This window comes from Neomonachus schauinslandi, chromosome 8 (assembly GCF_002201575.2).
Source record: "Neomonachus schauinslandi chromosome 8, ASM220157v2, whole genome shotgun sequence".
Taxonomy (NCBI): Eukaryota; Metazoa; Chordata; class Mammalia; order Carnivora; family Phocidae; genus Neomonachus; species Neomonachus schauinslandi.
Window position 1 is genome coordinate 82,837,751 of NC_058410.1, and position 26,324 is coordinate 82,864,074.

The following is a 26,324-nucleotide window of genomic DNA, read 5'->3' on the forward strand; positions in this document are numbered from 1 at the left end:
TTAGAGCACCTAAGAGAAAGAGTATAAATGAAGACTTTATAACTTTTTTCAGATACATAAAAAAGCACAGTTATGGTACGCCTGGGTGGCTCAGTCATTAAGCATCTGCCTTCGGCTCAGGTCATGATCCCAGCATCCTGGGATCGAGCCCCGCATCGGGCTCCCTGCTCAGCGGGAAGCCTGCTTCTCCCTCTGCCACTCCCCCTGCTTGTGTTCTCTCTCACTGTGTCTCTCTATCAAATAAATAAAATCTTAAAAAAAAAAAACACAGTTATAATCTCTGCCCTCTTCATAAATTAGTGACAAATCCATAATAACCTAGTAAGTTTATTTTATTATTTTAATAGGTGCTAAATATAAATACTTCTTATATCCTATCTATACTCTTGTACTACTTAAAAGTCTTCTATGAATATAAAGCTATAACTGTCTCTCTTCAAGGCTTTCTGTATCACATAAGGACTGATCAGCTTTGGGCAATTCATTCATAGCCATCTGTCTTTGCTGAGTGGTCTTCACAAATCGAAGCAGATTGATGATGGCAGCAGGTGTCACTCCAGGTATACGACTAGCAGCTCCAATCTAAGAATTAAAACCATAAAACATAAGTGAGCTATATCAAATCAAATCAAATCTATTTTGCTCCTAATAATCTGTATATTATAGTTTATAAAATATTTTCAGAACTTATCTTAATGTATTTTCAAAATAACTATAAAGTAGATAAAGGGAATGTGATTATTATTAATACCTTCATTTTACAAATTAGGGAAAATGAGGCTCAAAGAAGTTAAAGTGACTTGTCAAAGGTCATGTTATATTGACGGAATCACTCTTCCCTTTAAAAATAATTTTTTTCAAAAAATTTTACAGGTTATATTTTTGTTAAATGCCTTTTATTATATGAATCACCACTAAAAAAAGGCACTGTTCATTACTACGATACACCATCCATTTTTAAGATACAACTCAGTTGCAGAAATGTTAAATGGGCATCTCAGAATAGATAAATATAGCCTATTAGTCTTTAAATATTTGTTACTAGAAGTCCAATACTATATACCATATAATAAAATTTTTAATTTGTTTGCAGACATTTACAGACACACATACACACACACTTAGACAGAAACATGGGGTGAGGGACCTTTTTTTTTTTGCTCCCTTCTTCCTCCTAGTAGCTTCTAAGCCAACACTATGGAACTCCTAGGGAGGGAACCAAGCGGTGATTTGAAAACCACTCACATGTATTAACCTAATGTGCTTTCTTTTATGTCATGCATTATACTAGTTTGCACTGTGGTTTAGCACATAGTTGGGACTAGAGAATAATTTTAATCAATTCTTCTAGTTATCTATTTAGACTAAGTTTTTTTGTCTCTGAAAAACAAACCAATACAAAGATATATAATTATGAAAATAAGAGGTTAGATTTTTTATGATGAACTAAAACATTAATTATGTGACCGCTGTAAATCCAGGTTTAAAAAATTAAAGCACCAGCTCTTTATAACCTGCTCCACTGCCTGGTTTCTTACCGTTTCTGGGCGACTGAAATGTAGCTTCTCTCGAACTTCATAAGACAAAGACACATCTCTGAGGGTTAAATAATCTAGGTCTTTTGGTAGTTGGAGCGCTTCATCTTGCTGAACTTCATTTATTTGTTGTTGCTGATGGAACAACACTGATTCATAAGTGGCTGGTGAACAGAATTAATTATGTTATGACAGAGTATATTTACTTGTGTTTTTATAGCTTTTTACAATTTACAAAAAACTTTTGTATATATTATGTCATTCAACACTTCCTAACACCAGGAGATAAATGGGGTTAAGTGTTCCCTTTTGGGGCACCTGGGTGGCTCAGTTGTTAAGTGTCTGCCTTCGGCTCAGGTCATGATCCCAAGGTCCTGGGATTGAGTCCCACATTGGGCTCCCTGCTCGGCGGGAAGCCTGCTTCTCCCTCTCCCACTCCCCCTGCTTGTGTTCCTGCTCTCGCTATCTCTCTCTCTGTCAAATAAATAAATAAAATCTTTAAAAAAAAAAAAGTGTTCCCTTTTGTAGATGAGGAAGTTGAGGCTAAATGAGAGCGGGAGTATCTTGCATACCAATATAGCATTCTGTTTGATAGTTTACTGCATGTCCTTTTCATTTCAAAAATCTGGAAAATTGGGGCACCTGGGTGGTTCAGTTGGCTAAGTGTCTGCCTTTGGCTCAGGTCATGATCCCAGGGTTCTGGGATCGAGCTCCAAGTCAGGGTCCCTGCTCGGTGGGGAGCCTGCATCTTCCTCTCCCTTGCCGCTCCCCAGTGCTTATGCTCTCCCACTCTCCCTCTCTGTCAAGTAAATAAAATCTTTAAGAAAAAAAATCTGGAAAATTAAGGGGCTCCTTCCTGGATCAGTCAGTACAGCACGTGATTCTTGATCTCAGGGTTGTGAGTTCAAGCTCCATGTTGGATGTAGAGATACTCAGAAATTTTAAAAATCTGGAAAATTAAGATACTGCTTTTCCTCTCAGTGCAAATTTTCCCTCTCAGTGCAAACCCTCAATAGGCTGTGGTTTGGAATGTTAGGTCCTAAAGATCAGCGGTTTCTTTAAGAAAATGGTTTTCAGAATTATGTCCATATAAAGCTATAATTTTTATTCATTTATTTAAAAGAATTTTTTAAAAAGATTTTATTTATTTATTTGACAGAGAGCGAGCAAGAGAGGGAACATAAGCAGGGGGAGTGGGAGAGGTCGAAGCAGGCTTCCTGCCAAGCAGGGAGCCTGATGCAGGGCTCAATCCCAGGACCCTGGGATCATGACCTGAGCCGAAGGCAGACGCCTAACGACTGAGCCACCCAGGCGCCCCTAAAGCTATAATTTTCAAAAGTAGAGATTTTTAGATGTAATACATAATTTAAGGTTTTATTCAGAAGTGAAGTTAGGATAATTTAGCAATTACTTTGTATAGCATTCTGTTCTTAGAAAAATAAACTTAAAACCTATTTTAAAATCTAAATTGAGGTGGTTACTGTATTCTGTTCAAGAAAGCCAGTCTTCCCTAAAGGTTTTGGTAACATTTGCTTCTGTTACTTGACTAGCAGAAAATCTCAGCTCGAAGCCTGGCTCTACCAATGAATTATCCTCTGACTATGGGCAGGTCATTATCATTCTGGGCCTTAGCTTCTTTTTACCTTTTTGTTGTTGTTTTTTTTTTGTAAGTAGGCTCCACACCCAGCGTGGAGCCCAATGTGGGGCTTGAACTCACAACCCTGAGATCGAGACCTGAGCTGAAACCAAGAGAGGGACACTTGACTGCCTGAGCCATCCAGGTGCCCCATCTCTAGAAATTTTAAGGGCTGAGTCAGATGACTTCTGATGGTCTTTATGGCAACAAAAAGTTGTGAAGTGCACAGGCCTCACAGTTAGACAAGCTAGGTTCAAATTTCCAGCTCTGCCACTCACCAATTGTGTGATCTTGGGCAAGTTACCACTTAATGTAAAATTAAGACAATAATGTTAATACCTATCCTTCACAGAACAATTCTAAATACCAAACAAAATACTGCATGTAAAGGGCTTAATACAAATTATAATATGACAAATTAGCACAAAAAACTGTAATATAATTGTATGACTCATAAATAAACCCCATAGAGGATCATGGAATATAAATGAGAGATAATATATATTTAAAGGTATATTTATTTAAACTTCCAAATATATATATATAACAAAACCTGAGAGAGAATACAAAGAAGAATCTGAAGTTGATTTCTGCCATCAAGAAAGTTGCTATTTGGGGCGCCTGGGTGGCTCAGTCGTTGAGCGTCTGCCTTCGGCTCAGGTCATGATCCCAGGGTCCTGGGATCGAGCCCCGCATCGGGCTCCCTGCTCAGCGGAGAGCCTGCTTCTCCCTCTCCCACCCCGCCCTGCTTGTGTTCCCTCTCTCACTATGTCTCTGTCTGTCAAATAAATAAAATCTTTAAAAAAAGAAAGAAACTTGCTATCTGGTGGCGGGGGGGGAGGGGGTCCATGTACTGATTTGAGAATCACTGATAACAGTCTGAATGTTCAATAAGTAATTTTTACTCAATAGAGAAATTATGATGTTGAAATAAAAGGTCAACATTCTTTTTTTTTTTTTTTTAAGATTTTATTTGTCAGAGAGAGAGAGCACAAGCAGGGGGAGCGGCAGGCAGAGGGAGAAGCAGGCTCCCTGCTGAGCAAGGAGCCCAATGAGGGACTCGATCCCAGGACCCTAGGATCATGACCTAAGCCAAAGGTAGACACTTAACTGACTGAACCACCCAGGCATCCCTGTCAACATTATTTCTCATACATATAAGTATAGTGTTTGTATAAGTATAGTGTTTGGTCATTTGGAATAATGATTCTAGAGTTTTGTTGAGTTTCCCTTTGGTGCTAGACTTCTGTTAACTTGCATGGTGGGTGACAGGTAGCACTTGGGTCACCCTGTATGTATAGCCAAAGGATAGCAAAGTGATAGATCTCTCTGGAACTGAAAGAAAATGCCATTGCTAGAAAGAATGCAGCATTCTTACAACCTTGGCTGGTCTCTAAGGAATTTAAAGTCCTTTTCCATTTGAACAATACATCATTATCCAACTTTTCCTACCCTTCTCCCCAGCTCTTTCTGTTCCCTGCCTTTTTCTCCATATAATTTGCCACTCCAGGAAAAAACATCTATCAAAATGCAGAAGCTGATGATATTTTTTATGTGTGAAATTTTTCATAATGAAAAACTTAAAAAAAATAGAGTACAACTACAAAGTCATCCATAGCATTGATGGTCAGTACACTGACCAAGAGTATGAGAGCACGATATATGTTACAATGTACCAGGGGCAGGCTCAGATTTGCCTGATGCAAAATAAGTATTTTCATGGTAGAGTATTCCAGTATATTGTTGTTGTTGTTTTTAAGATTTTATTCATTTGAAAGGAGAGAGAGAGCTGGAGGGAGAGGAAGAGGGAGAAAGAATCTGAAGCAGACTCCACGCTGAGTGCAGAGCCTGACACGGGTCGATCTCACCACCCTGAGATCATGACCTGAGCTGAAAACAAGAGTCAGATGCTCAACCGACTGAGCCACCCAGGTGCCCCTATGCCGGTATATTGTTAAAGCCAAAGACAGTATTATTTTTCTCATCGTTAGAACACTAGATGAGGAAAATGTAAAAGAAAGTTTAAGGAAAAAAAGTTTTGTGTTTTTTTGGTTTTGGGGGGTTATTTTTGGTAAACCTTATAGCATTTCCCAAAACTTGAAATGTACTCACAAATTACCTAGGGTTCTTGTTAAAATGAAGATGCTTATTCAGTGGGTCTGAGGAAGACTGTGAAATTCTGTAATCCTAACAAGCCCCCATGTGTTGCAATGCTGCTAGCCTGGGAACCCCACTCTGAATAGCACAGAGCCTAAGACTATGCTGATTCTATGGTAATAATAGTTCCTCTTAACATAGAGCTCTTTCTCAATGAATCTGCTATCCATTCATAATTTGCACAAATGGAAAAGAGAATGTATAGGCATGTAAGTAAAAAATTATTTTCTACCTTCTATTTTCAGTCTTTCAGCTAGCTCTCTACATTTAATGTACTTCTTCAAGGGCTCTGGAATAGCCTTGGCTAACAACTTCATGTCAACTTCTTCGTACTTCAGAACATCTAGAGCTCTGCAAATATACAAAAGTTTCATTAGCATAGGGGTAAAAAAAAAACAAACCCAAAACAAAACATAGGGATCTATATCATATAAGCCAGATTAAGAAGAAGATTCCTTGGAAATAATGCCAAATCTCAGAATTAATACTAATATCAAAAGATATACTCCTAATTCTTTCCAAGTACAGTCAGCAAACAGTAGATTTGCAACACAGGAGAACCTCAATAAGACTAGTTTGTAATTCTCCCCAACTCCTCTCCTTTATTATGAGAAATAAGTTGTTGGTAAAGGTTGCATTACTATAATCCTTTTGTCCTCCCTTTCTTGTAAGGACAAAATATCCTCTGATAACAAGGGTTTGAATTCCTTAAGAATTTACATCTAAATCATGTTAAGCCCCATGTCCTGTGAAGGAGTCATCCTCTTGCATGCTCAAAACCACCTGAAGATCTCTTTCTTGCTTTTGCAGAACTCCCCAAATAAGAACAAGAGGCCCCTCCCTGTATGTTTTTTTTTTTTTTAAAGATTTTATTTATTTATTTGACAGAGAGAGTTAGTGAGAGCAGGAACACAAGCGGGGGAGTGGGAGAGGGAGAAGCAGGCTTCCCGCCGAGCAGGGAGCCCAATGTGGGACTCAATCCCAGGATCCTGGGATCATGACCTGAGCCGAAGGCAGACGCTTAACGACTGAGCCACCCAGGCGCCCCCCCTCCCTGTATGTTTTAAGGTTCTGCAAAACAAACTGATGAAAATGATGGTCAAGGGTTCCTATGTATTCTTCCAGTCAGTTATTTTCTAATTTAGTATAATCTCCATTTCAATTTTTACTGATTGGGAACTTCAAGGAGCTAATTCTCAGTTCTACTTCCACTACTCTGGTTAGGCTAAGGCCTCCTGAGCCAAAGCAAGGGGAGAGGAGAGCAATCAATACATGCAGCTAATAGAGACAATTGCTAAAATTCCCAGGCAACTTACATGGCTCACCAAAAGAACATGCCTCAGTATAAATGCTGACAGGTAGATCAGATGAGATTTGCAATAACTTGACTGACTCATTGACACCTGTTAAGATCCAACTAGAGAGAGAAACTTCAGGTATGTTTCATCTCCAGAAGTTCTGGTGCTCCTTTGGCCAGTTTAATCCCTTTCGTACTGATCTCAGATTCCTTCTTGTTCTCAGCCATCCCCATCCCCTAATCCTTCCCTAAGGTGAAGAGAACCACACCAGTTGTTGCTCTGTTAATTATTACTGACATCATTTACATGTGACTTTTTTGGTTATAACTTATTTAAAAGGAGAACCCTCCTACACTGTTGGGAATGCAAGCTGGTGCAGCCACTCTGGAAAACAGTATGGAGGTTCCTCAAAAAGTTGAGAAAATAGAGCTGCCCTATGACCCAGCAATTGCACTATTGGGCATTTACCCCAAAGATACAAATGTGGTGATCAGAAGGGGTACATGCACCCCGATGTTTATAGCAGCAATGTCCACAATAGCCAAACTATGGAAAGAGCGAAGATGTCCATCGACAGATGAATGGATAAAGAAGATGTGGTATATATATACAATGGAATATTATGCAGCCATCAAAAGGAATGAAATCTTGCCATCTGCAACGACGTGGATGGAAGTGGAGGGTATTATGCTGAGCGAAATAAGTCAATCAGAGAAAGACATGTATTATATGACCTCACTGATATGAGGAATTCTTAATCTCAGGAAACAACCTGAGGGTTGCTGGAATGGTAGGGGGCAGGAGGGATGGTGTGGCTGGATGATAGACATTGGGGAGGGTATGTGCTATGGTGAGCGCTGTGAATTGTGTAAGACTGTTGAATCACAGACCTGTACCTCTGAAACAAATAATACATTATATGTTTAAAAAAAAAAAAAGATAGTAGGAAGGGTGAAATGAAGGGGGGGAAATCAGTGGGGGAGACGAACCATGAGAGACTATGGACTCTGAGAAACAAACTGAGGGTTCTAGAGGGGAGGGGGGTGGGGGGATGGGTTAGCCTGGTGATGGGTATTAAAGAGGGCACGTACTGAATGGAGCACTGGGTGTTATACATGAACAATGAATCATGGAACACTACATCTAAAACTAATGATGTAATGTATGGGGATTAACATAACATAATAAAAAAAAATTAACGGGGGGAAAAAAAAAGGTTATTGCCAGAGTAACTAAAAGTGGTACATAATGAGTTCCACTGTTGTCAAGACCTTGGTTCTACTTAGTTGAACTATGGTACTGCCCTTGGCTCACCTCATTCCTGTGGTCCCAAGACTGGGAAATATCCTGCAGTTTCCTTCTCATTTTGTTTGGTTCTCACAAGACTCACTAATCTGTATAATTTCCCCATATTTACTGCCTCAATTCGTTTTACTTCTATTTACTAATTTTGATCTATCCCTCTAATAGATTATGTTTTTGATAAATTCTGTCCACCCCAAATCAATTAAATTAATTATCAAGTCAACAGAAAGCCAGATCTGTCCATCCAGGGTTGCCAAGTCTTCCCAGACCTCCCAACCAACCTTCTTTACTGTTAATTACCAGTCATGCATTATCACCCTTTGAGGATGCTTGACTCATTTCTTCCTCAGACCACCTGCTCTAGGAATGTCCAGAAATTCTGGGAAGTTCTGCTGTGATTCAAGAGACAAATTAGGTCAACTAATTAATTACAGAGGCCTCATCTCAAGCTATAATGAAACCTTCCTTAAGCACGAAGAGAGAAATGGCTGGGTTGTCTTTTAAACTACAGAACAGGGTGCCTGGGTGGCTCAGTTAAGGTTAAGTGTCTGCCTTCAGCTTAGGTCATGATCCCAGAGTCCTGGGATCGAGTCTCATGTTGGGCTCCCTGCTCAGCAGGGGGTCTACTTCTCTGCCCCTCCCCTGGCTCATGTGTGTGTACTCTCTCTCTCTCTCTCAAATAAATAAAATCTTAAAAAGAAATAAACTACAGAACATACTGGAACACACCTAATGACTAACCAAAAAAAGCGTTATCTTGGAATCTAGCATGATGGTGACAACCTCAAAGAAAAGACCTTGGACCATCCAACTTAAACATTTTTTAAAAATAATTTATTTACAAGCCTTGGAACTGTTCTCAGATCCAAACTTCAAGACCTGCTTTGAATCAAGCCTAAATCTCAGAGTTCAGAGCTCTGGCACAGAGAGGACAAGTTAGCACACTTCAAAAGAACACAAGAGAAAATCTAACACATCAGTGTATTTCCCTATAATCCTGACAGGAAATGTGTATGCAGTTACTTATGTATCTCTTCCGTTAAAATGCCTGTTCAAAGTCTGGTTCAACTTCTGAGTGCTTAGCACAGAGCCTGACATGTACACAGTAAATGCAATAAATGTATTTTGACCAATTTTTTATCTTTCTAGCTTTACATATCTAGGCATTGATAAAGTGAATTCATTTAGGGAGTCTGAATGCTAGACTGTAACTATTCTGCTGAAATAAAATATGGCGACTGGGACCCTGGTTTCTCCCGAAGGGAAAGATAACCTGAATTTTTTAAAAAAGCATTTGGCTAAATTATTATTTTTTTAATCACCCTAATAAAATCACTCTTGGGATTAGTTTGATAAAAATGTAAAACTGCTAGCCTTTTCATTCATATTTTTATTCATCGATTAGCTTTTTAGACTGTGTTAAAAACAATCAATTACCCCACTGGCAATGTTACCTCATACACATTAGTTACATTTAATGCAAATTCTAGTTATATAAATTTGAAATATATAAATTCCTTGCACAGAGTCTGAAATAATGCGAGCCTTCCTAAATTTAAACAAACACCTGGAATACTGAGTAGATTATAAACTATATACTACTGCCATCTCCCAGTGCCACTTAGCTGGTAAATATATCCACCGTCCTCATTTGTCAATCAAGCTGTCACTCCTGTGAATAAGATTTCCTTGTTTGGGTGACTACTATGCAGGTTCTTTTTTTTTTTAAAGATCTTATTTATTTGTTTGACAGAGAGAGACACAGCGAGAGAGGGAACACAAGCAGGGGGAGTGGGAGAGGGAGAAGCAGGGAGGAGGGAGCCCGATGCGGGGCTCGATCCCAGGACCCTGGGATCATGACCTGAGCTGCAGGCAGACGCTTAACGACTGAGCCACCCAGGCGCCTCTATGCAGGTTCTTTAACACTTACTATTACTGTAATTTAAAAAATCTGCTTAATATCCTCTAACAGTAGTGTCAGTGCTTTGGGAAATTCCTGTGAAAATGACAACTTGGGGATAGAAGTTATAAATGATAAGACACCATGATGAGATGAAAGTCAAACAAGGACTCATTTTGCCAGGCTGTTAGTTAAGGAGAGAGCATTGGAAGATTAGAGATAATAAAAAGCAGCACTAAAATGGGTACACCTTTTAAGTCCACAAAATCCCGCACAAGGAAAACAGGGTTTAAAAAAAAAAAAAGGAAAAATATAAAAGAAAAATATATTGGAGACATAGCTGCAAAATCAATGCCACCATATTTGCTTCTAAGCTACAATGATTTTAAGATTTATGCCTTCTAGGCACCTCCCCACCTGAATTAGCTTACATTTTTTTAAATGGGAAAAATGAGTGGTGAGATATGCAGATTTTGAACTATGCAAGGTCCTTAGGAACGTATCTATGAAGCAAAGCTCTATATTTATGTCCTTTAGATTCAGAGTCCATTTAACCAGAATGATAAAAGCAAGGACAAAAAAACCCCTAATATGTAGCAAGGAACTCTGCCAGTAAGTCCACAGAATTTAAAATACTCTGTTTAATCAAAGCGGTTTTTGGGGCGCCTTGGGTCGATTGGGTGTCCTACTCTTCGTTTAGGCTCAGGTCATGATCTCAGGATCGTGAAACTGAGCCCTGTGTCGGGCTCCACACTCAGTGCAGAGTCTGCTTGAGATTCTCTCCCTTTGCCCCTCCCTACCCTCACATGCACACACACTCTCTCTCTTTTTCTAAAATAAATAAATAAGTTAAAAAAAAAGAGGTTTCCAATTACTCCATACTTATAAAAGAAGGCGGATTAACAGTATTTCTTGGTTTGTACCCTCTAAATCTTAGGAAAGCCAGAAGAACTCAATGGGGGCCTCAGAAATATTATATAAAAAAATAATAATAATTTAGAATCATATATATTTTTAATCCTGAATAAAGAGTTGAGTTACATTTAAAGGATTTTGAAAAGAAACCAAAAGTAAGCTAAATTCATTTAAAATACGGAATCCAAAAAATAAAGAAATTAAAAAGGGAACCCACAAGTAATGTCTCTCTGAAACAATCTCACTTTTCTGTAAAGAGTGAGAAAAGTCTATACTAAAAGTACATACCTGAGAGGCAGACTTTTACCAATACTTATAGAAGCCTCTGGAATTAATTTTTTCCATTTAGAACTTGAAAACTCAATGGATTTTAGCACAGAAATGCCTTCTTCCAAAGAAGACTTCATCCAAGAAGCTCTTTCATATCGTTGTTGGGACACACAGCCAACTTCCTTATACCCTAGAAGAGGGAGGGAAAGAATATAATAAGAGAGGTTTTAAGGAAGAGTAAACCTGGTGAAGTAAACCAGTGAAGAGTTACCTCGGAACGTGAGCCTGCTGTCGGCATTATCAGGGCGCAGTGACAGACGGAACTCTGCTCGGCTTGTAAACATGCGGTAGGGTTCGTTGGTGCCCAGTGTGGTGAGGTCATCGATCAAGACTCCTATGTAGCCTTCTGTTCGGCTGACGACAAAAGGAGGCTTCCGTTTGACCCGAAGACTTGCATTGATTCCAGCTATCACACCCTACGAGAGGACTGAAATGTTTAAAAGGCCATTATGAACTGAACAAAGAGCTACCTTAGAACACTACCTGGAAAAAACAGCGTCGGGTATTAAGAAAGCAGGCACTGCCCAGAAGAGAGAGAATAGAGAGAGAAAATGTGATACATACTCAAAAACAAGACAGGTAATGTGCTGCTTTAGAATGCTATGTTTCATTGTTTTCAAAAATATTTAACATTCCTGATAAGCTTTAGGTGGGCTAATATGTTTTTTAAAATCCACCCATAAAACTCTTCTAGCCTTTTCCCACTTACAAGTAAAAATAACATAACTTCTCACTTAAAAGGAATATGATAATTTGCAATAAAGTTATGTTGAAAGAACTAAATTTTCTTTTTCAAAACAATTCAGGGGTGCCTGGCTGGCTCAGTCAGTAGAGAATGCAACTCTCGATCTCGGGGTTATTAAGTGTGAGCCCCACTTTGGGTGTAGAGATTACTTAAAAATAAAATCTTAAAAAAAATTTTTCAAAATAGGGATGCCTAGGTGGCTCAGCTGGTTGAGCATCTTCCTTTGGCTCAGGTTATGATCCCAGGGTCCTGGGATCGAGTCCCACGTCTGGCTCCTTGCTTGGCAAGGAACCTGCTTCTCCCTCTACTTGCCTCTCACCCCTGCTTGTGCTCTTTTTCTCTGGCAAATAAAAAAAAAAAAATCTTTTAAAAAATTTCTAAATACAGTAAATCTAATCAAATATGATACCAGACCTAGGAGCTCAGAAAAGAGAATTAAAACCACAAGTGTTTAGCACAGCATAAGGAATACAGTCAATGATACTGTAGTAGGGATGCAACGGGACAGACGGATAGTAGCTACATTTGTGGTGAACACAGCAGAATGTATAAACTTGTCAAATCACTCAGCTGTACACTTGAAACTAATGTAACATTGTGGGCCAACTACATGCAAATAAAAACATTAAAAACAAAAACAAAACAAAACATAACCCACAGGTGTTTTTTAAATTCTCTTGTATATAGTAGCCATCCCTGTATACCCTGAAATAGAAATAAGTCTTCCATTACAGTTTATGAGTTGTATCTAAGACCTATATAGTTATCACAACAGAAATTAAAAGGAGGAACACCAGTTCTTTTCCTGCCCTTTTCTGTTTATAGTAACATTTGAACAACCACTTACTTGAGCTGCAGCTTCCTCATAACCAGTAGTGCCATTTATCTGGCCAGCAAAGAACAGCCGTTGCACCAAATGAGTCTCAAGAGAAGGAGTGATCTGACGGGGGTCTAAGTAATCATACTGAACACCATAGCCTGACCAAAGAATAAATGATACAAAATAAGTAAAAACCGAGCTGGATTTGTCTCAAACTAGAGATGCAAAGATTATCATTAAATGCTCTTGAAAAACAAAGAATATTTTAAATGCACAGATGTTGGGCTTTGTCTTCTGAGGCTCTAGGCAACTATAACTGTAGCTAAGACCTCCTCACTGCTAAAGCAATGCTGAGCTCATATGGAAGGGCAGCTGTGATTCTCTTTACCTGGTTGCATCATTTTAGCTTTCTCCAAGCCTTTGATGCATGTGATCATTTTCTCTTGTAATTCAGCTGGTAGTGTCACAGATAACCCTTGAGGGTAGATGAGGTCAGAATCCATTCCTTCAGGTTCCAGCCAAACCTGATGTAGACGGTTTGGAAAACGCAAAACCTTTGATTCAATGGATGGACAGTATCTGGAACAGGACAATGAAATTTAAAAATTTAATGAAGCAAACAAAAGAGGGTTGACAGCATTCCTTAAAGTAATGTTTTGTCCTTACCTGGGTCCTCTTGTAGTTTCCTTAATGTGACTATTAAGGTGAAGGTTCTCAAGGACAATCTCATCCACTCTAGGGTTGGTGTGAGTCAAGTAACATGGCAGCTGATCTTCTGGCTAAAATATAGGAACTACTTATAACAATCTTTGCTTCTTTACTAGTCTGTCTTTTACTCAAATAAATTACACACATGATAAGCACTTACTTTTATAGACATTAAACCTATGCATAATGCTGAGTACTACTAATGAAGTATTCTTGCCAAAAACAACCCAGAAGATGAACCTAATTTAAACAAGACTGTAGATCTACCAGTTTACAAAAAACATAGAAAATGGAAGAAAATATTTAAGGCACCAGAAGGGAGAAATCTAGAATGTGGGAAATCCTAGAGATTCTAGAGAACAGATGACGCAGTTTCTTCCACATATAAATGTCAAAAAGGAAAAAAAAAAAAAAGGAGGGGAACTGCTGTTATAAGGCATATCATCCAACTCAATGTGTGGCCCTTATTTGGTCCTTATTTTCTGGGTGTGATAATGGTATTGTGGTTGGTTTTTTACAAAGTTCTCATCTGTTAAAGACATATACCAAAGTATTTATAAGTGAAATGATGTGATATTTGGGACTATGGCTTTAAAATTTCACAAGAAGTCGGGATGCCTGGGTGGCTCAGTCGGTTAAGTGTCTGCCTTCAGCTCAGGTCATGATCCCAGGATCCTGGGATCGAGTCCCATATTGGGCCCCCAGCTCAGTGAAGCGCCTGCTTCTCCCTCTGCCTGCCACTCCCCCTGCTTGTGCGTGCTCTCTCTCTCTCTGACAAATAAATAAAATCAAAAAAAAAAAAAGAAAAACTTCACAAGAAGAAAGTGTTAAGAAAAGATGAAACAGGAATGCCAGAAAATGTTACTTGTTGAAGCTGGGTGATGGACACAGAGATTCATTATGCTATTTTTTTCTACTTTCTATAAACTTGAAATTTTATAATAAACAGTTTAAAAATATACACACTAAGAAAGTAGCATCACAATTTACATTTTACCAATACAAAAATACAAGAGTGACTTGCTCAAGATCACAGAATATTTGGAGCCACTTATCACATAACACTCACCAGAAACTAGGACCATCAATTATTAGTCCTCAATTCTAAACACACAATATACTTTTTTTTTTTATAATTCCAAAGGTAGGCAAAAGTAGACTGTACTCTTCAAAAGTACCAGTATCGGGGCGCCTGGGTGGCTCAGATAGTTAAAAGTCTGCCTTTGGCTCAGCATGATCCCAGGGTCCTGGGATAGAGCCCCACATTGGGCTCCCTGCTCGGCGGGAAGCCTGCTTCTCCCTCTCCCTCTGCTGGTGCTCTTTCCCTCTCTCTTTCTCTCAAATAAATAGAAATAAAATCTTAAAAGAACAAAAAAACAAAAATACCAGTATCATGAAAGACTGAGGAACTGTTCCGTATCAAAGAGAAATGACAATTAAATACTATATTTTTTCCTGGATCGGAAAAAAAAAAAAAAAGGTTGCTATAAAGAACAATATTGGAACAATCAGCAAAATCTGACTATGAACTATATATTAGATAACAGCACTGTATCAATGTTAAATTCCCCGAATTTCATTACTGCAATGAGGTAATATAAGAGCACGTCTCTGGGCTTAGTTGAAATCCATACTCAAATATTTAAAAGTAAAGGGTCATGGTCTCTACAACTTACTCTCAAATGTTCTGGAAAAAGAAAAGAATAAGGACAAATGTCTATATTACTGTTTTATAGATTAAATATATACATATATCTCTATATTTCTATAGAGATAAATATAGTAAAATATTAACAGTGGGTGAATTTCAATGGTTTACAAGAGTTTGTTTTAATGGTCTTGCAGTATTTATGTATGTCTGCAATTGTTTCAAAAAAGTTTAAATTGGCAAGATTACTGAAGTAACAAAACTTAAGAACTTATGGGGAAACACCCAATTAGCCAAATTAACTAATCCTGTTAAATATCACTTTTTTGCACCCTAAGTAGTAGGAATGTAAGGTGAATTGTGAAGGAATGAAGGGAGGAAGGGCAGAAGAGAGAAAGAAGGAAGGAAAGAAGGAAGAGGGAGGGAAGGAAGAGAGGAAGAGAGGGATGGAGGGAGAGTTAGGCTATATGCTGCTGTGAATAGCCACCATCAACTGTAAAGTTAAGTTTTCATAAATTATCTTACCTTAATCCACACTGTCTCATTGATAAAACTGAATGGTATGGATGGATTATCTGGTGTCTGCTTGTTTAGAATGCTGAAATTAACCGACTCTTTGGCAATTCGGGGTGGAGTCCCAGTCTTCAATCTTCCCACCACAAACCCCAACTTCTCCAGAGTCTGAGCCAACCCAATGGAAGGCTGATCCCCTAAACGCCCTGCCGGATGTGTCTCCAGTCCAATTACAATCACGCCTCTCAGGAACGTCCCAGTAGTCAGAACCACACTCTCTGCATGTACTGTGCTTCCATCCGCTAAAGGATAAGAAAGAGTAAAAATTGTGACCTGTTACCATGGATCTAATTGAAATGTGACCATTTTACATTAGAACTACAGAGAAAATTTGTCTTCAGAAACTTGAGAAAGAATTTTAAATAAGTTAGAAGACTGTATGTTATTAATACCAAGAATCCAAGACTGCTGGGAGAGAGAACACAGTAACATATAAAAACTAATTCACATGTTCCTAAAATCATGTCAGTACTGAAAAGGTAGTCTCAGTTAATTTTTAAAATTAATTTTAGACTCCTGGTTAAATATGATAGACTACCTCACATGATCTCTTTTCTTTTTTAAAGATTTTATTTATTTAACAGAGAGAGACACACAGGAAGAGAAGGAACACCAGCAGGGGGAGTGGGAGAGGGAGAAGCAGGCTTCCCACTGAGCAGGAAGCCCGATGTGGGGCTCGATCCCAGCACTCTGGTATCATGCATGACCTGAGCTGAAGGCAGACGCTTAACGACTGAGCCACCCAGGCGCCCCCCTCACATGATTTCTTCTCCCTCCTAAAACTCCAAGAAGATGAAATAAAGGGGCAAAAAAAGGGTATAAACCCAAAGGGACAAGTAATGGGAGAGAACTTGTCAAAAGATGAGGACTCTCAAAATATTTTCAGAAGACAGAAAGCAGATGGAAGAGCAATAACTGATCCAGCAGAGGGGAGAAGGATGTAACTCAAGAATATGAGGAGGGCGCCTGGGTGGCTCAGTTGGTTAAGCGACTGGTCATGATCCTGGAGTCCCGGGATCGAGTCCCGCATCGGGCTCCCTGCTCAGCAGGGAGTCTGCTTCTCCCTCTCCCGCTCCCCCCTCTTGTGCTCTTTCTCTCTCTCACTCTCTCTCTCAAATAAATAAAATCTTTAAAAAAAAAAAAAAAGAATATGAGGAGAACGTACCAATGAGAATGAAATAACTTGCCCTCCAAGCCTGCAAACTGGAGAACTGAGAATGAGAACTGAGGAATGTAGGAACAAAGGTTGGGGCTGAAAACGAGAGAAATAGTTAAGTGTATATATAAAGGTTTTGTGTGTAGACAGACCTATCTTATAGGAAAATGTTAGGCTTAATCTTTGGGTAATGGGGAGTTACTGTTTAGTGGGTAGAGTTTCAGTTTAGGATGATCAAATAGTTCTGAAATGGGTGGTAGTAACAGCTGCACAACATTGTGAATGTACCTAATGGTATTGAATTGTACACTTAAAAATGGCAAAAAATGGCAAAATTTTTTTTTTAAAGATTTTATTTATTTGACAGAGAGAGACACAGTGAGACAGGGAATAGAAGCAGGGGGAGTGGGAGAGGGAGAAGCAGACTTCCCGCGGAGCAGGGAGCCTGATGTGGAACTCGATCCCAGGACCCTGGGATCATGACCCGAGCCGAAGGCAGACGCCTAACGACTGAGCCACCCAGGAGCCCCCAAAATGGCAAATTTTAAGTTATGTACATTTTGCCACAATAAAAAACTGTATTGTTGTGCCTATAAAATATAAACAAGGTCAAAAAGTAATTTTAAAGATTTTATTTATTTGACAGAGAGAGAGAGAGAAAGAGAACACAAGCAAGGGGAGCGGCAGGCAGGAGAAGCAGGCTCCCCACTGAGCAGGGAGCCCGATGTGGGGCTCGATCCCAGGACCTTGGGATCATGACCCAAGCCAAAGGCAGTCACTTAACCAACTGAGCCACCCAGGTGCCCCCAAAAATAGCATTTAAAGTTATTAAATTAAGTAACAGAAGTATAAACAAATTAAAGGTATAAAGGTCTGCACTAAGAAAAACAATATAATCATTAAATCTGGAGAGGAAAGGAGGAAGGGGAGAGAAAAGGAAATGAAAATAAAACTATTTCAGTAACTATTCAGAGAGGAAAGCCAGTAAACACTGACAGAAGAAAGAGAAGATAAAGCACATTATATAAAATCAGTTACTAAACTAATCACCAGAACAAAAATACAAACTTAAGGGCGCCTGGGTGGCTCAGTCAGTTAAGCGTCTGCCTTCGGCTCAGGTCATGATCCCAGGGTCCTGGGATCGAGTCCCGCATCAGGCTCGGCAGGAAGCCTGCTTCTCCCTCCCCCGCTCCCCCTGCTTGTGTTCCCTCTCTTGATGTCTCTCTCTCTGTCAAATAAATAAATAAAATCTTTTAAAAAAAACCAAAACTTAAAAAAAGAAATAGCTCCCAAAAGCAAAGACACATTAAGTGGTTAAAAAAAAACAACAGGGGGCGCCTGGGTGGCTCAGATGGTTAAGTGTCTGCCTTCAGCTCAGGTCATGATCCCAGGGTCCTGGGATCGAGTCCCGCATCGGGCTCCCCGCTCTGCGGGAAGCCTGCTTCTCCCTCTCCCACTCCTTCTGCTTGTGTTCCCTCTTTCGCTGTGTCTCTCTCTGTCAAATAAATAAATAAAATCTTTAAAAAAAAAAAAAATTAAAAAAATAAAAAATAAAAAAAACCAACAGTACAGAACAGTGTGGGTAATATGCTATTGCTATGTGATAAAATACAAATATATCCGTATGCATGAAAATACGTATATATACAGATGGAGAGACTACACAAGAAACTAGAAATGTTCCTGAGGAAGAAAACTGATTGGCTGGGGGACAAGATGAGAAAGAGACCACTGTTCACTACACATTCTTTTGTCCCCTTTAAACTGTTTACCATGTGGGGTGCCTGAATGGCTCAGTCGTTAAAGTGTCTGCCTTCGGCTCAGGTCATGATCCCAGGGTCCTGGGATCGAGCCCCGCATCAGGCTCCCTGCTCAGCGGGAAGCCTGCTTCTCCCTCTCCCACTCCCTCTGCTTGTGTTTCCTCTCTCACGCGCTGTCTCTCTCTGTGTCAAATAAATAAAATCTTAAAAATAAATAAATAAACTGTTTACCATGTATATGTATTCCCCATTCAAAAAAATAAATCTATAATATAAATTACTTTCAAAACAGGGGAATTAAGTCAAGAACTGCATTTTAAATGATGAGATTTTCTATCACAGTCCTCTTACCATTTTGTTCCCAGAATGCCAGCAGGCAGCCATATTAGCCCCCTTGGCAGAAGACTGATTCTTTTACTAAATCAGTCATTGATGTTTGGTAGCTCACCAACAAAAAGGCCAGTCCAACCCCTAATCACCAGATTATAGAGTAGGGCAAGAAATAAAATTTAACTGTGCACACGCAAATCTTCCAGTATTTTACTGTCTCATTTAAAAATCTGAGAGCCTAGGGGCTCCTGGGTGGTATAGTCGGTTAAGTATCTGACTCTTGGTTTCAGCTCAGGATGTGATCTAAGGGTCCCAAGATCAAGCCCCACGTCAGACTCTGTGTTCAGTGTTGAGTCTGCTTGAGAGTCTTTCTCCCTTTCCCTCTCCTGCTTCTGCTCGTTTTCTCTCTAAAATAAATAAATAAATAAATCTTTTAAAAAATAAATAACAATAAAAAGAAATAAAAATAAAAACCTGACAGCTGAAGTTCCCTAGACACTTGAGGAAGGCCATGTACATGAAAATAAGCAGCCAAATAAACAGAATAAAGAATCTGGAGAAAACACCACATAGATCAAAGGAAACTTCAAAAATCGATAATTAAAATCCTTATGTGGATTAAAGAAGATATTAAATTCAGAAACAAAACAAGATGCTAAGAAACAATCAGAAAAAAGGACACTTTATAAATGAAAATACGGTCAAATTTAGAAAAATTCATTACAAGGATTTGGACAGTAAATTTAAGGAAGTCTTCTAAGAAAGTGTGTCAAAATGACAAAAAAATAAAAATAGAAGAAGCCCAGAAGACCAATCCAGAAAGGGACAGGAGTTACAGAAAGAAAGCATGGAGAAATAATAGAAGAAAATATGCAGATCAAGGACAGATTACCAGATTAAAAGGGAACACTTAGTATCCCACCATAATGAATGAACAAAGAGCAGTCTAAACTACTTTCAAATTTCAGAACACCAAAGACAAACACAAGATCCCAGCTTTTAGAAAGGAAAAAACCTTTCATATACAAAAAAATGTAAATATGCATTGAGCTTTTTTTTATTGTTGGTTTTTGTTTGTTTTTTAGTAGGCTCCACACATAGAGCCCAATGTGGGGCTTTGAACTCACAACCCTGAGATCAAGGCCTGAACTGAGATCAAGAGTCAGACACTTAACCAACTGAACCACCCAGGCACCCCAAGCTTTTTTTCTTTTTTAAAGATTTTATTTTATTTTTTCTACTCCATACTGATGTAAAAAAATTTTTATGTAAATTTTAGTTAGTTAACATACAATGCAATATTGGTTTCAGGAGTAGAATTCAGTGATTCATCACTTGCATACAACACCCAGTGCTCATCACAAGTGTCCTCTTTAATAGTCATCACCCATCTAGCCTATCCCCCACCCACCTCCCTCCATCCAACCCTCAGTTTGTACTGTATGGTTAAGAGTCTCTTGTGGTTTGTTTCCCTCTCTCCTTCCCCCACCACATATGTTCATCTGTTTTTTTAAAAAAATTTTATCTTATTTATTTTTAAAATTTTTTTTGTTTAAAGATTTTATTTATTTTTTAGTTTTTATTTATTTATTCGAAAGAGAGAGCAAAAGAGCCCAAGCAGAGGAAGCAGCAGAAGGAGAGGGAGAAGCAGGCTCCCTGCCGAGCAGGGAGCTCAATGCAGGTCTCGATCCCAGGACCCCGGGACCATGACCCAAGCAGAAGGCAGACCCTTAAACCATCTGAGCCACCCAGGTGCCCCTAAAGATTTTATTTTTAAGCAATCTCTATACCCAATATAGGGCTCAAACTCACAACCCCAAGATCAAGAATCGCATGCTCTGACTGAGCCAGCCAGGTGGCCCAAATATACACTGAGCTTTTTAATAGCAAAACTGGAAGCTAAAAGATAATGGAACAAGACCGTCAAAATTCTCAGAAAAAAAAATTTTTTTTTTTTAAAGATTTTATTTATTTATTTGAGACAGAGAGAATGAGAGAGAGAGAGCACATGAGAGGGGAGAGGGTCAGAGGGAGAAGCAGGCTCCCCGCCGAGCAGGGAGCCCGATGCGGGACTCGATCCCGGGACTCCAGGATCATGACCTGAGCCGAAGGCAGTCGCTTAACCAACTGAGCCACCCAGGCGCCCTCTCAGAAAAAAATTTTAACTAAAATTTTATTCTCAGACAAATAAAGTGTCAAGTAAGGGGAGACATTTTGAGATATGCTTAAACACAAAAAAACCGCCTTCCTTGCTTCTTTCCTTAGGAAGCTACTGGGAAGATATGCTCCAGCAAAATGAGGCAATAAGAAAGAACAAGACTGAAGTCTCAAGAAACATGGGATGATGTAACACAGCATAGTAGTAAAAGGAAGGCTCAAAATAACATCTGTGCAGAGGTCCTAGAGAGCAATTGTCCTGATTATAGCAGATTGCCTGCGGGGGGTGGGGGGGGATTGAGGAAGTTGATGTCTCTGGGAGGGAAGTATTAAAGAAAAAGCAGAATTTACAGATTACTTGACTATTGAGAAAATGGCAGGTTTTTTTCCTTTGTTTTTTTTTAAGATTTTATTTATTTATCTGACAGAGAGAGACATAGCGAGAGAGGGAACACAAGCAGGGAGAGTGGGAGAGGGAGAAGCAGGCTTCCTGCCGAGCAGGGAGCCCCATGCTGGGCTTGATCCCAGGACCCTGGGATCATGACCTGAGCCGAAGGCAGATGCCTAACGACTGAGCCACCCAGGTGCCCCGACAGTTTTTTTTCCCTAATGAAAAAGCTGAAAAAGTCCATAAGTAAAATAAGCAAATTAAAAATAAAGCAAATATTAACCAAAGGCAAAGAAAAGAGGTCTATGAAAGGAAACAAACATAGCACACTACTTGGATCTGTAGTGAACAATATTTAATCATAATATATAACAATATAATCATAATAATATAAATACTATCAGTCAGAATTGATAGCATAATTACATTAGAAGGATAGAGAGAAGGGTGCCTGGGTGGCTCGGATGGTTGGGAGTCTGACTGTGGCTCAGGTCACAATCTCTAGGTCCTGGGATCAAGCCTCATGTCGGGCTCCCAGCTCAGCAGGAAGTCTGCTTCTCTCTCTCCTTCTGCCTTTTCCCTTGCTTATGCTCTGTCTCTCTCTCAAATGAATAAATAAAATCTTAAAAAAAAAAAAAGGATAGAGAGAATGAAAGTAGGGGATTAAAGAGAGCTACTATTAAAAATTAATAATGTCTAATACTGATAATTTAGGGAGTACAAATATAAGCATATTACTTAGAAATATGTAAGTACAGGGCGCCTGGGTGGCTCAGTCATTAAGCGTCTGCCTTCGGCTCAGGTCATGATCCCAGGGTCCTGGGATCGAGTCCCACATCGGGCTCCCTGCTCGGCAGGAAGCCTGCTTCTCCCTCTCCCACTCCCCCTGCTTGTGTTCCTGCTCTCGCTGTCTCTCTCTCTGTCAAATAAATAAATAAAATCTTAAAAAAAGAAAGAAATATGTAAGTACATATCAAAAGTGAAACTGAAGTGGTTAAGTCTATAAAGAGATAACTGTTTTTCATATGAACTTTTAAATTCTATTTGATTTTTGCAAAAGTTATGTGCATGTATTATTTTGATTAAAAAATTAATTCATGGGCGCTTGGGTGGCTCAGTTGGTTAAGCGTCTGACTCTTGATTCCGGCTCAGGTCATGATCTCAGGGTCGTGAGATCAAGCCCCACATGGGGCTCTGCACTGGGCATGGAGCCTGCTTAAGATTCTTTCTTCCTCTCCCGGTGCCCCTCCCCCTCTCTAAAAAAATTAATCCATAACTCCTTTAAATAAAAAATATATATATAACATTGTATAATATAAATTTAAAAACTTAAAGTCAGGACTAGGAAAAATAAAAATTACAACAGAAGGACCAGGAGAAAAACACATTTATGTAGGTTATAAAGTACTATACTAAGATGGTATAAATGAGCCCAGAATTTGACTGAGCTTCATGAAGATCAAGATGAAAGGAGGAAAATAATTTTTTATGCAGTCTTCCTTTTCCATGAAGAGAAAACACAACAATTTCCTAGAATAAGCTAAACATCTCCATTCTGCTCTAAAATTAATTTTTCACATGGAGTCTGATACTGTTATTATCATCTATAACAAGTACACACCTAAAACCACACCACTGACACGGCATTTCCCAGTGTGCTCAGGCTCTGGTTCTGTAAGAATAAGGTCTTCTACAGCTCCCTCCTGAACAGTAAGCAGCGGTGTATTTAGGATTTCTTTCTGTCAAAAGAGAACACAGGTTGAAACCTAACAGTTAAATAAATAATCACTACAGTCTCTCCTGTTTTCCTGCCCCATCCTTACCTGCATGTTCTGCTTATAGAGTTTCCTATCAATTTGAGCTCTCAGACCCCAAACAGCCGGTCCCTTACGCCGGTTTAATACTTTGTAATGTACACCAGATTGGTCACAGATTCGAGAACACAGGCCATCCAAGGCATCAACTTCCCTCATTAAATGCCCCTTGCCAATGCCACCAAAGGAAGGATTACAGGACATCTGACCTAAGGAGAACAGACATAAAATAAATATATGAGCACCCCGTACGTAGTGAGTGTTTAATAGGGAAATGTCTGTACAAGTGATTAGAATCATCTCATGTAATAAAATTGAAGCAATCACCAGAGAGAAAATTAGAAAATCCCAATGGGATGTAAGAGTCATTCAGGGCATCTTGGGAGACAAACCATTGACTGTAGTTTCTTTTGAATCTTTTCCTTGACACATATTTTTACTGGTTCATTAGGTTGCCTTTTCCTTTAAAACCCTTCCCCAAATCAAGCATACTTTTAAGAAGTCCCTTGGCTCTGATTCACTGTTATCATCAATTGTCTTCCATAAATGTCATCTGCTGTTTTCTTTTTGCTTATTTTGTAAAAATAATTAAATTATAAGCTTCCTGAGAGTAGAAACCATATTTTATACCTTCTCTTTAAATTCCCCTAGTCTTATTTGGAGGTCTAAACTCATGTGGTTGGGCGCCTGGGTGGCGCAGTCGGTTAAGCGACTGCCTTCGGCTCAGGTCATGATCCCAGGGTCCTGGGATCGAGTCCCGCATCGGGCTCCCTGCTCTGCGTGGAGCCTGCTTCTCCCTCTCCCACTCCCCCTGGTTGTGTTCCCTCTCTCGCTGTGTCTCTCTCTGTCAAATAAATATATAAAATCTTTAATAAAAAAAAAAATAAATTCATGTGGTTATCTCAAAGGTTTTTATGGGAGGTGGAGGGATAGGAAAGCTATGTCAACATTTGTAGGTCCACCATAGCCACCACCAAGCCCTCTGAAAGTTTTTATAGTCTCCATAAGGAGGCTGAATCGTGCTGTGATTAGAAGTATGGGTCAGGAATGAGTGAAAAGAACCTGGCTCAATTCCTATATCTACCACTTACAAGCTCTGTCATTTTGTCAAGTTATCTAATTTTCTCTACCTCAGTTTCCCTACTGTAAAAACAAGAATGATAGCTGCAGATTATTTCCCCCCTTCCTTTGATACAGAATCACAATTTTATTTAGGCAAACACTCCCCTAGGAGGCTTTGTGTTCTGGGAATGTGACTTGAACTCAGTAGGAATAAATCTTTATTGATCTAAGTAATCATGGTAATCCTGTTTCTACTTGCCACTGTCTGGGTTAGGGATGGGAAATAAGTCATGAGGGGTGACCTATTGGGGAGGGAGTCTCTAAAAATGGGTTGTTTTTCCTCTTCAAAGAGATACAAGGAGGGAAAAAAACCCTTCTTAGGTTGAAGTTGTCATATCTGGATGTGACACCTGGAACTATTATAGCCATTTTGTAATCGTAAGGATAGCTAGCTTGAAGACAATTCAAGAATGGCATAATGGAGATATTCAAGGAATGAGTCCTTAGACATTGTGGGCTGCTGAATTAACCAACCCTAAAACTGACCTACCTGCAAATTTCTTATTAAAAAATAAATTCTTGGGGCAGCTGGGTGGGCTCAATTGGTTAAGGGTCTGACTCTTGATTTGGCTCAGGTCATGATCTCAGGGTTGTTGAGATTGAGCCCCATATCAGGCTCTGTGCTCAGCAGGGAGTCTGCTTGAGAGTCTCTCTCCCTCTGTCCCTCCCCCCACTCACTTTCTTTCTCTCTCTCTCAAACAAATAAATAAGTTTAAAAAAAATAAATTCTCGGGTGCCTGGGTGGCTCAGTTGGTTAAGCGACTGCCTTCGGCTCAGGTCATGATCCTGGAGTCCCAGGATCGAGTCCCGCATCGGGCTCCCTGCTCGGCAGGGAGTCTGCTTCTCTCTCTGAACCTCCTTCCTCTCATGCTCTCTATCTCATTCTCTCTCTCAAATAAATAAATAATAAAAAAAAATCTTTAAAAAAAAATAAAAAAATAAATTCTCCTTTTTGTTTAAATTAATCGAATAATAAGGATTTGTTACTTGCAAATGGTAGAATGTACACAAAGCAATTAGCACAGTGTCTGGCACAGAATAAGCAATAAATAACATTTACTAATAATTGTTTTATTTCCCAGTGTAAAACATTTCTCAGTGTAAAATACTCTCTGCTTCTGCTTTTCACTTCTTCAAAAATCACATAATTTCTTCAAATTGGCTTTAAAAAATTTTAATCATAAATAATTTTCCATTAGCAGCAACATTTAAAAACTTTTATATGACTTTCTCACATGTAAAATATTACTATTGACATAAGTATCCCTACATGAATATCTTAGAAAAGTGCTCCATACATTGCATAAAATCGATAAACAGTGAATATCCTATCATTGAATTTATGAAAGCAACCAACTTGCATTCCTGAGTTTCTAATTCAACATATTATTTCACATACAAATGTGAAGCTATTTCTTTCTTAAAGATTTATATATTTTTTAAAGATTTTATTTATTTGTCAGGGAGAGAGAGTACAAGCAGGGGGAATGGCAGGCAGAGGGAGAAGCAGGCTCCCTGCTGAGTAGGGAGCCCAATGCGGGACTCGATCCCAGGACCCTGGGATCATGACCTGAGTCGAAAGCAGACGCTTAACCGACTAAGCCACCCAGGCTTCCCTAAAGATTTATTTATTTGAGAGACAGAGAGAGGAAGCATGAGTTGGGGGAGGGGCAGAGGGAGAGAATCTTTAAGTAGACTCCCTGGAGTGCAGAGTCCCATGTGGGGTCTATCCCACAACCCATGAGATCATTACCTGAGCTGAACCAAGAGTCAGATGCTTAACTGACAGAGCTACCCAGGTGACCCAATGTTAAGCTATTTTATTAAAGAGTAAGAAAGAATAGTATAATGAATTCCCAGGTATCGATTCAGGTCCGATCTTACATCTTTTATAGCTCTACACACTTCCTTCTTTTCCAGACATTGTATCAACTATAAATGTTTCAGACAAAGACTTTTTTTAGAGAAAAAAAAAACCCACAATAACTTAATCACACTTGAAATATCTGAATTATTAATGAATAATC

General features: G+C 39.2%; 1 protein-coding gene across 1 annotated transcript in view; it reads right to left on the reverse strand.

Annotated features, from left to right (window-relative positions):
- Positions 1–243: 243 nt before the first annotated feature.
- MTO1 (mitochondrial tRNA translation optimization 1) overlaps positions 244–26,324 on the reverse strand; it is a 29,306-nt gene continuing 3,225 nt past the window's right edge. Inside the window, exons 2-12 of the mRNA XM_044917367.1 lie at positions 23,185–23,384; positions 22,983–23,100; positions 15,523–15,812; positions 13,308–13,420; positions 13,030–13,220; positions 12,669–12,799; positions 11,288–11,492; positions 11,035–11,206; positions 5,561–5,679; positions 1,539–1,699; positions 244–582 (exon numbers count right to left, since the gene is read on the reverse strand). Coding sequence (XP_044773302.1) covers positions 421–582; positions 1,539–1,699; positions 5,561–5,679; positions 11,035–11,206; positions 11,288–11,492; positions 12,669–12,799; positions 13,030–13,220; positions 13,308–13,420; positions 15,523–15,812; positions 22,983–23,100; positions 23,185–23,384 — 1,862 coding nt within the window. The 3' untranslated portion in view covers positions 244–420. The remainder of the gene's footprint in view (positions 583–1,538; positions 1,700–5,560; positions 5,680–11,034; positions 11,207–11,287; positions 11,493–12,668; positions 12,800–13,029; positions 13,221–13,307; positions 13,421–15,522; positions 15,813–22,982; positions 23,101–23,184; positions 23,385–26,324) is intronic.